Raw genomic sequence first — 10937 nt, 5'->3', positions numbered from 1 at the left:
CTCCTGAGCTCCAGGTGAACATTTTAATCCCGATTCCTTAAATATGAAGCACTTCTTCTTCTTCACTCTCACCTCTCGGTTTCACACATTGAAACTCCTCAAAATAAATTAGCAAGTCAAGAAGGATTTATTTATTTTTGAATTCCACATCAGGTGCTTCTCGAATTATCACTAAACAGTAATTAAATTCAAACTTTAACACATAATATAGGCTTTAATTAAACACACAGGAAAAACCCAACTCCAGATTTTTATTTTAAAAATATACTTTAATACAACAGCTGCATATAAATATTAAAATATACATTATACAGGTGTACAGTACACTCACACAAAACAAGAACAAAAAATATTAGGCTTCTATTTGTACGGCACTTTTTTTTTTTTCTTTCAACCATTTTCTTAAAGGTTATTTACTGATGAACAAGTTGTACATAAAGGTGTGTTAATGTGTTACCAGGTCCGATGTGTTACTGGAATATTGTATTACTGGTTACTGACAGACAGAGGGTGTAATGTCAAACGCGTTTGCTGTACAGTTTTAGACAGTGGAATGTAAGTTTAATTCTCGGTTTTCCTTCCCTCCCGCCGTTCAGTGTGTTTTCAGACAACCAAACAGCTTTGGGATGATTCGCTCTCTGCAGGACACACGCAGCTAGCCGTCACACAGTCCATCTGGACAGAAACCACTGACTTGGTTCTGGTTAAAGCCACCAGGAGCCTCTGCTGCCTGCCTGCACGGTAATCAGCAGGCCTGCGTTTTCAACACTCTGGCCACAAATTAGCACAAACTCACAAGCAAGTTGCTGGTGAGAAAGGTGAAGGAAATGTGTAAGGAAAGACTGAAAAAATGAAGATGCTGTTAGTTAAGCGAAAAAGCAGCTGGATTCTGCTTTACGAAACCATTTCTCCTGGTTTCTAATCTTGGCTCTGGGCGAATTAGGGACATTGTAGATAGAAAAAAAAGTTTTAATTCTAAGCTAAAATCTCAAATTTGGAGATTGTCCTCAGAAATTTTATGAAAAAACCAATGAAATTTCACCAAAAGTCGAAGATCTGAAACAAAAAAACTCTAGAAAAACGAGCATTTCTGAACTCCAAAAGGTGAAAATTTGCTAAAAGAACTCAGAAATGTTGAGATTAATCTCAGAAATTTGCAAACAAGACTAAGAAATGTCTGAGATTCAAAAGTCAAAAAAATTTACTTTTCTCCTTTTTTGTGCAGATTTCCAGTTTTTTGCTGTGTAATTTTTCATCTATTAAAACTCAGAACTGTCCAAATTGTTTCTAGAATATTTCTGAGATTAATCTAAAGCATTTTTCTTTTCTAGGAAATTTACAGCTACTTTTTGTTTCCTATCTACAACGAGGCAAACACACTGTCATACTTTCTCCCATTGACTTGGATTGTCTCCGGTAGAATTTCAACAGGACCAATCAGCGAACAGAAGAAGTTCTGATCGACGACGTCGACATTATGTTTTCTAATTATACTGAAGGAACTGAATAAAGTTGTTCAGTCATTGTTGGCCGCAGGTGCATTACATGCGCCAACAATTAGCCACTGGGTAAAATTTTAAACTTTCACCAGAGTTAACAGTAATACTAAGAAAATGTTCAAAGTGTTAAAGCCGCGATCTGACTTCAGAAAGACGTAGAAACAGATGCCAGGCGTTTCAGGGTAACGACCAGGAACAGAGATGAAACTCAGCAGACGCCACGAGGAGCCGTGGGTCTAAGCTGACAGCGATGCGGACCACCATCGCAGCAGGTGGCAGCAGCGCTCCTCCACAGCTGTCAGAGCAGAGGCGATGCTGCGGATTAAAAGGTTCCTACTCAAAGGCCGAGCCTGAGCGTGGAGGGAGGAGGCGGCTCCTTTGAAACCAGAGAAGCCTAAGCGTCTGTGACAATGAGAGCGCTAGAGCAGAGAGGGGACAGCCACCCGGAGGTCAGTGGCGTCGCACCAGTGTAATCTTACTGATATGTCTATTCAGCCCACTGGCTCTACTGGTGCTAAAAACCCGCCGAGCCATCAGTCCAACCAGGGGTGAGCTCAGGACTTCTTTAGGTGATTTTCTGTTAAAAAGTTATAGACGGGTACTAGATTTTGTTCGCTTGGGGACCAAAGCAGCTACATTTGTTACATTTTCAGCTAGAGTGGTTCCAAAACCAACTGAAAAACTCGTTCCCCTCCTGGCCTGTGGGGGCGCTGCCACAAAAACCACTGAAAGAAAACCTCAGAAGAAGACACTGAGTGTAACTTCCTTCTTCACAAAATATAAACAAAAATGGAGTAGCGGTTGTAGGATTTCTGTTTTGTCTTTGGTAAAAGATCATGAAACATTTCTCCCGCTAGCGCTGAACTGTCTGGTTTGTTTTGGTTGTATTTACCCAGAATGCCATGCGCTACAGTTTGCTTCCTGCTTTTGGAACGGTCTTTGGTTCCGCTTAGCCTTCACACGTGCTTTTAAAGCCCATCAGAGTTCACTTCAGTCGAACCGAGACTGAGGTTTGTAAGAGGACCGGAGTTCGCTTTTTTTGGTCCGTAGCAGTTTGATTGCGCGTTCACACCTCCCCAAAGGAACCAAACTTTCTAGACAAATGAACTGGAATTTGATTGGAGCGGATTAAACATGGCTGCTGTGAACGCGCCCTAGGAGTAGATCACTGTCTTTGTGCTTTTATTTAGTGTAAATCCAAAATAGAGGATGGAAAAAGCCAATATCAATCATTTCAAAGCAGCAACATTCACGTTGGGAGAGAGGAAGAGGAGTATCTACATGAGAAACAGAGGCTGGAGGCGGTGCACCACCAATAATCCTCCTATGTGAAACACTGAACTCATAAAGCTTCTTCTGTAAAAGTAAGAAATTAGTAGAAAAGTAAGGAAGTGTAAAAATATAAAACTTCTAAAACTCCTGAACTAGAAACATTTTACACTGCAAAAATAAAAATATCTTACCAAGTATTTCGGTCTAGTTTCCAGTGCAAATCTCTGTTGCACATGAAATGAGGCAAAACTAATTCGCAAGTAACAATATAGGAGCTTGTTTTAAGTAAATAATTCTTGAATATTGATGAAAAATTTTAGTTCCACTGGCAGATTATTTCACTTGAGATAAAAATGTGTTTTTATAAGTGAAATAATCTGCAGTAGAACTAATACCGTATCAATATTCAGAACTTAAAACAAGCTCCCACATTGTGCAAAAAGGTTAGTTGTAAGTTAGTTTTGTCTGACATGTTCTGAGATATTTGCACTGGAAACTAGACAGAAATACTTAGTGAGATTTTATTTTTTTCAGTGTATATGTGTTTTGTTTCCCCATCACTGGTGGCACACGGCCTTCTACTCCATTTCCTGTGTATATAAACACTGGCATCTCTCCAAATAACCACCCAATGGGAACATGATGAAGGTTTAAATAGTAAAAAAATGTGGGTTGATTGAACCACCATGATGTTTTTCAGACTGGACTTGCTCAGACTAGCCGTTAGCTTTAGCTTTCAGGACAAACTAACATTGATTTTTACAAAATTAAGAGTTATGTAGTTCAGATGTGTTCACATATCTGAACTAATTTCTTTTGTTTGCTGTAGTTCCTAAACTCAGATCATCTGTTGCTTTGTGATGGTAACAACCAAACAGCAGCAGGTTTCCTCACCGATGAGCTCAGTTCAATATCTATGCAAATATAAACAAACGTAGGAGTGATTTCAGCAGCTTCACTCTCCGTCACCTCAACATTTTTAGGAGATGTAACTCGGACTCGGTTTTCCCGTGCATGTGAGAATCTGAGATTTCCAAACTGTTTACATCTCTGTGTCCCTGCCTGACAGTGGCATCCAACCAGGAAGCAGGAACTGTCCAGTTTCTGCAGAGTCACAGTCCTTATAAGGTCTGAGCTGCAGCGCGAGTCTGTGGCTCAGATGTGAGCGTCAGGAGAACCGCATCAGAAAAGTGCTGTGTTTTTTTTTTCTTTCTTTCCTTTTCAGTCACACATAAACAGGAACATTTCAGGAAAAGTAGCTGAGGAATGTGAGCGGAGACAAGAAGCCTCGCCAACCGAGGCTCCTCCCCGTTAAAGGGATATTCAAAGTTACAAAACAGTCGGTGAGACGAAAACCCTCCGCATGATGATGATGATGATGATGCCTTCAGACGCATAAAATCTGCTGCCATGTTTACACTGTAAAACATTTGAAATCAAAAGTTCACCTGCTGCCTTGAAAATGCAATTTAAGTCGACAAGAAAATTGTTTTGGTTTTAACTCAGAAATTAAAGTTCATGAAGTAAATTTAATAAGAGACAAGTTGTCTAAACAGGGCTGCACAGTGGTGCAGTTGGTAGAGCTGTTGCCTTGCAGCAAGAAGGTTCTGGGTTCGATTCCCGGTCTTTCTGCATGGAGTTTGCATGTTCTCCCTGTGCGTGCGTGGGTTTTCTCCGGGTACTCTGGTTTCCTCCCACGGTCCAAAAACATGACTGTCAGGTTAATTGGCCTCTCCAAATTGCCCCTAGGTGTGTGAGTGTGTGTGTGCATGGTTGTGTGTCCTGTGTGTCTCTGTGTTGCCCTGCGACAGACTGGCGACCTGTCCAGGGTGACCCCGCCTCTCGCCCAGTACGCTAGCTGGAGAGGCACCAGCAACCCTCCCGACCCCATTAGGGGACAAGGGTGTACAGAAAATGGATGGAAGAATGGAAGTTGTCTAAACATTGTTTTCTAAGTTCATTAATCTTGAATTGTGAGTTTTAACTTAATGCTGCAATTTAAACCAAATATTTATTTCACAATATGCAGAAAAAAACTCCTCAAAGAGCCACATTTCTCTATTATTTCACTCACAATATTAAGATAAAATATCTACTTATTTTACTTTAGAATAATCTAAATTCTTGTTTCAAGTTGCATGAACAAAATTTCTGATCTGATAATGAATATTATTAAACTTCACAATGAATTCAGCTCAGAAACATTTAGTGTGATCAGGACTTTATCCTCAGGCTTTAAAATGAACATTTTCCTTAATAAAACACCAGAGTCAGATCAATGTAACGCACTTCCATCTCAAGAAACAGAAACATGCCGCTAAGCATTCTGGGAAATAGTTCCCACTCCTGTCTTTTTCTACTTTCAGTTTTTTAACCTAAAAACTAGTTTATTCAACTACTGGGGGTTTGACTAAATTAATAAAAAGTTAACAACTTACTGCTGTAAGTTTATCTTCCACAAACTCACATTTAGGCTCAAAATCTAAAACTTTAAATTTATTTGACTTGAAGAGTAGAAGACAGCAGAAACAACTACATGCAGCTCAAATGTTTTACAGTGTAAATCTGGAGCTATTCTTTCTTTGTTTAGTTTTTGGCACATAACTATAAATGCACGCAGCAGATGGATTTTTGTGTTGCGGCTGTGGAGGAATGAAGTCATCAGGAGAAACTGGAACCTGAAACTTAAAACTCCCACATGGCTGGAGGCTGAGCAGCACTTTAAAACTCTGCCACGAATTCAGGCGTTTTAGTAAATATTAGGGACATAATAAGAAAAATTGAAAACAATAAAAGTACAAGAACTTACAATATGATGAGGATATAATTGTATGAGAACAAGATTGAATAAAGTTACCGAATTACGAGAATAAAGTCATAATTTTAAGACTTTATTCTCGTAATGCTGTGACTTCATTATTATGTTATTTTGGTTTTATTCTCATAATATTGTAACTTTTTTCTCGTTCAGCTGCGACTTTATTCTCATGTTAGTTTATTCTCAAAATATTGTTACTTTAGTCTTGTGATTTTATTTTTTTACTTTCTAAATGTGGCTCTAATACATCATTGTAAGCTATAAAAACATCAGATTAAAGCTTAAAGCGGCTTTGGTGAGTCCTGATTTATTGATTTCTGCACTGCCTTACTTTTGTAGCAAACATTTACGTTCCCGGTATTCGTTTGACACAGGAAGATTATTGGTGATGCACCGCCTCCAACCTCCATTTCCTTTATAAATAAACACTGGATTCTGTAAATACCTGCTTAATCCAATCCTGATAACAGCTTAAACGTTTCCAGAAGCTGTTTTTAAATGTAAATATTTACATTTTCCAGCCATTTTCCAGCACCATCCAGTAACCACGTTAACTTGAATGCCGTGTATATCAAATATAACTTTGATCATAATATCACTTAATTATTTCTGCTTCCATCCAAGAAAAAAAAAACTTGCATGAATAAAAATTAGATTTAAATTTGCATTTTGGGCCTTTCCTGCAGCGTAATGAACTCCTCCACCACAGCTCTCTAATGACCAACATCAAGCTCTGCAGGAGGGGAAATGTTTCTCTATGCTTTTCAGTCAGGAGGGGAGCACACCGAGTTGGAACACAGCAGCTATGGAGGAAGAAAACATCTTTCCTACCACATGTGATGTTCCAGAGACTGCAGGTTTCATGAAACCTTTTTGTTTTACTGTTTTGGCTGACAGGCAATGAGACACCAGACATTCCTTCTCCTTCCTCAGGAGCGTTAAGCGTGGCGCAGCAGTCGCAGGTGAGGTTTGTGACGCTCACAGGAATCAGGATCAGCTGTAATAACACAGGCCCCTGTGGCTTTAAGCTCCAGGCACTTCAGAAAGGCATTATTATGCAAGCAAGCCGCCACCAACAGCGTGTGCTCGCAGGACAAAAACCCAGTCAGCAGTTACTGCCTCATGCTTCCATGCTAGATTTGCATTTCTGTAAAAAATTTTTCATCATATAGTAGCACCATACTGAGACAAACCCAAACTGTCTTTTGCTCGGAAGCAGCAGGCACCTTCAAGTCTTTGAATCGATATCTGTTTTTGCAGAAAGGTGCCAAAAAGTCTTTTTTTTTTCTTCTCTTTTCGAGGATTTAAAACCCTCCTCAAAGGTGCTTATTTGCTCTTACCACAGTGCAATTCAAAGGGTCATTGACTATCTTTTCTTTTTGTTGTGTGTCCAATAGTTTTTAGAGAGCTTGGACAGGTTGGTCTACAGCTTCAGCAAAGACCACAGACAAAGGCAGATTTCAAAAATCCTCAAGAGCAGCACCCACTTAGTGGGCCGCCGCCGCCGCGTCGTCAAGATAACAACAGAATCAAAACATCGACAGCAACAAACAAAAAAATAGACTTATTTGCTGTCTAGATCTACAAGAGTTTTCTCTATTGGTCATTGCAATTCAGGGAGTTGCGCTACATAACCAGGCCAGGGGTTGAGCCGAGGGCGAGGGGGGCAGCGCGGAGACGTTTTCCCTTTTTCAAATGAAGCCACTGCAGACAAACCGGAGAAGCATCAGGCTTCACAGCTACAGATGAAGAATTAGCCAGGCTAATAAAATACATAACGATAAAGTTACAATCAGAGGTGCAGACGATTCAAAACGCTCAAATATGAAATAAGCTTCTTTCTGCTGCTTTTGTTTAAAATTCATTTTCTTTGCATATTTTTGTTTATTCTTTTATTACACTTCGTTCGATGAAGACAAACTCATTCTGCGTTTCAGTTGTGCGTCTTTGTTGCTCCTATTTATAAGCTAAACATCGCGTTACGCGTCGCTCGGCCACCGCACTCAAGTTAAATGATTCTTTGGTATTTTTTTATTTAATAAGAAGTTAAGCTAACCTGAAACAGGTCGTTTAATTATTTTAGTGCAAATATAAACTGATGGAAGTTGTTTTAAATAAATGTTACATTTGATTGCACTGTCGTTTCTTCTTACAAGTCACATAATTTAAACAATCGCAAAATTGTTTGAGTAAAAAAAATTGATTTCTGAATTAAAAATCGTTTTTGAATTCAATGTAACCCTAAAAATTGTAATCGAATTTAATCGATTGCTAGAAACTGAAGGGTTTTCTTCTCTTGTCATAATATTATAAGAAAAAAATTGTATAGCAATAAATTTGAAATAATAAGAGAATAAAGTCAAGGTTGTAACACTAGGAGAAAGAAGTAGACATTTTATGAGAACTTCTATGAAAAAATAAAAAAATAAAAGTTATACTTTGGTACAATAAGAAAATAATTTTTAACAGCAGCATAAAATTATTATCAGTAGCAGGAAACGATTCTTTAAACACAACAGAAGAAAGAAACATCTTCAATAACGACTTTATTCTGGTGATATTGCATCAGGTTGGTGATGTTAGATTTTATGGTACTAATATTGTGATAACCATAAAAAAGATGGTAAAATATTATTTATTATTCTTTAGGTAACTGGAAGGGACAGAACTGATGGCGCCACAAATGAAAAATATTCCTATTTCAAATAAACGTCTGATTTTTATCACTAAGCTGCACACGGAGGCTGCAATTCATTAGATTTTTTAATTTACTGATATTTGTTTCTGCTGTTGGAAAAAAATGGGATAAAATAGTAAAAACACCATTTCAGTCAGTTTTTTTTAGCATTAACTGAAATTTATCGTGACCAACAATAAATCAAAATTTGTAAACATACGATAAACGCCTACCCCTAACTGCATCTTTACTGTTTTAATATTATGACTTAAAAATAACTTGTAGAAATATGACAACAGTCACAGTATTCTGATAGCTTTTTGTGATGGGTTTGTGACGCGGCTGGTCTGGTTGTGATGCTTCAGCATTGCAGTAGTTACAGTTGTCTTTGGTCAGCTTAAATTAAGGTGCCATTCTCACTTTCGTTTTTAGCTCTGCTTTCGTTTTGATGCAGTGGAGACGAACTGAAAGAAAAGTGACTTCGGAGAGACGGCGGTTTATTAAAGCTCCAGAGGTTTCTCTAACAAACGGGCCTCTGTTTCCGGGCCCCTCAAGTGATTTCATCGGAGCCCAGAGGAATGAGAAAACACATCCATCCACCTCTTTGTTTTGTGAAACGGGGCTCCTCTCACTTCCTGGTTTCTGAGCTTCCTGTGTCCTCGGATGCCTCCGTGCCCTCGGCTCACTCACCCGCCAAAAACTACGACTATCTACAAAACAGTGCAATGTCTATTCATAGGCACAATGGGATACAAATACAGCACAGGGAGGGAAACAGAAGCACTATGCACTCTCATACAGTATGTTACACACACACACACACATACACACACACACACACACACACACACACACACACACACACACACACACACACACACACACACACACACACACACACACACACACACGCAGACGGACAGTAAAGACATCAGCAGCAGTTCTAGCCTGGTGGTGTTTGCGGTGCAGCCTGCAGCTGCTGTTGAAGGAGAGCAGGATGGAAACAATCCCCCGTCTTGGTTTCTTCTTTCCCAGCCTCTTCTCGGCTCAGCTCTCACTCCGATGTGCGCAGGGTGAGAGCAGAGGAGGTGCTTGGCCAGGTGGGTGCTGGGATGGGAAGACGTGGAGAAAAAAACCACAGGCGCTGGGTAGTTTAACCCGCCGCCTCGTCTCCGCCCTGCAGCGACTCCTTACGCTGGTTCTGACCGCTGGCGCTGGCATCCAGAATCCTTTGCACAAAGTCTTTGGTCCGCCCAGCGACTAGGGGACCTACATGTGACAGACGACACCAATTAAAGCAAGCAAGAAGGAAAGAAAACGAACAACAGATCTAGGGCTACAACGATTAATCTGATTAATCGATTATTGAAATAATGGTCAAGTAATTTAGGAATCAGTTAATCATTAGTAAACTCTAAAAAAGGCCTTTTGCTAAAAGACAACACTCCTAGAACTCTAATTAAGTAAAAAATGACCATGTTACATTTAAAAGAAAAGAAAAAAAAACTGCGGCTGCCAAAACGATTAATCGGATTAATCGTGATGAATCAATTAATGAAGTAATTGTCAGCTAATGTATTAATCAATTAATTCTTAACTGACGAATATGAACTCAAAATAATGCCATTGGCTGAAAGAACAACATGCAGTAAAACCAACAAAAATTACATTCTGCATTTAAAAGTGAAAAAAAAACTAGGGTGGAAACAATTAATTGTGATAAATCGATTAACAAAATAATCATCAACTGACGTATATAAACTTTAAAAAAAGGCCTTTTGCTGAAAGAACAGCAGAGCAGAAGTTAAACCAAAAAATTACATTTTGCATTTAAAACAAAAAGACTAGGTCTGAAACGATTGATTAATGAAGTAATCATCAACTAATTTAGTAATTGATTAATCATTAACTGATAAAAGGCATTTGCTGAAAGAATAACACTCAAAGCTGTAAGCCAAAAAAAAAATCACATTTTGCATTTAAAAGTAATAAAAGAACTTGAAGCAATTAAATTTGATGAGTTGATTAACAAAATAATCATCAACCAATTTAATTGATTAATCATTAATAAATCTACAAAAGTCCATTTACTGGTGAAATAACTGTCGGAATCTACTTAGGCCAGAAAATTACAAAACATAGTCTTAAATGATTAATCAGATTAATAAACTAATGAAATAATCATCAACTAACTTAGTAATTGATAAATCGTTAACTAAAACATATAAAATCTAAAAAGGTCATTTGCTGAAAGAACAACGGCCTCAGACCAAAAACTTTGCATTTCGCATTTAAATAAAAACAGATTAATCCTGATCAATTGATTAATTAAATAATCATCAGATAATTTAGTGATCGTTAATCCTTAACTGACAGATATAAACTCTAAGTATGGGTCATTTGGTGAACCCAAAAGCTGTAATTAAGCCAAAACTGTAAAAAACAAACAACAAAAAAACAACATTTTGCATTAAAAAACCTTGTGCTCCTCAAGTGGCATAAATATAGCTTCACCTGATTCAAACTCTGTGAAGATAATAATCCCCAGATCAGCGCGACACTGTATTTATTTTATGTTGCGCAGAAATGGGTGAACTTTCCAAACGATGTTAGATAAAATCTTTGCTACAAATGAAAATACTAAAGGAATAATAAGTTATCGCATTTTAGG

The 10937-nt window shown here is 38.3% G+C and overlaps 1 protein-coding gene across 5 annotated transcripts in view; it reads right to left on the bottom strand.

Annotated features, from left to right (window-relative positions):
- Positions 1–260: 260 nt before the first annotated feature.
- Positions 261–10937, bottom strand: part of LOC103470055 (uncharacterized) — a 41001-nt gene continuing 30324 nt past the window's right edge. For all 5 annotated transcript variants that reach the window (XM_008418191.3, XM_081610491.1, XM_008418200.3 and 2 more), the window contains one exon: positions 261–9535. In XM_008418191.3, coding sequence (XP_008416413.2) covers positions 9420–9535 — 116 coding nt within the window. In that variant the 3' untranslated portion in view covers positions 261–9419. The remainder of the gene's footprint in view (positions 9536–10937) is intronic.

Source organism: Poecilia reticulata, chromosome 1 (assembly GCF_904066995.2).
Source record: "Poecilia reticulata chromosome 1, P_reticulata-male-v2, whole genome shotgun sequence".
NCBI lineage: Eukaryota > Metazoa > Chordata > Actinopteri > Cyprinodontiformes > Poeciliidae > Poecilia > Poecilia reticulata.
This window is presented reverse-complemented; position numbering and strand designations above follow the sequence as displayed.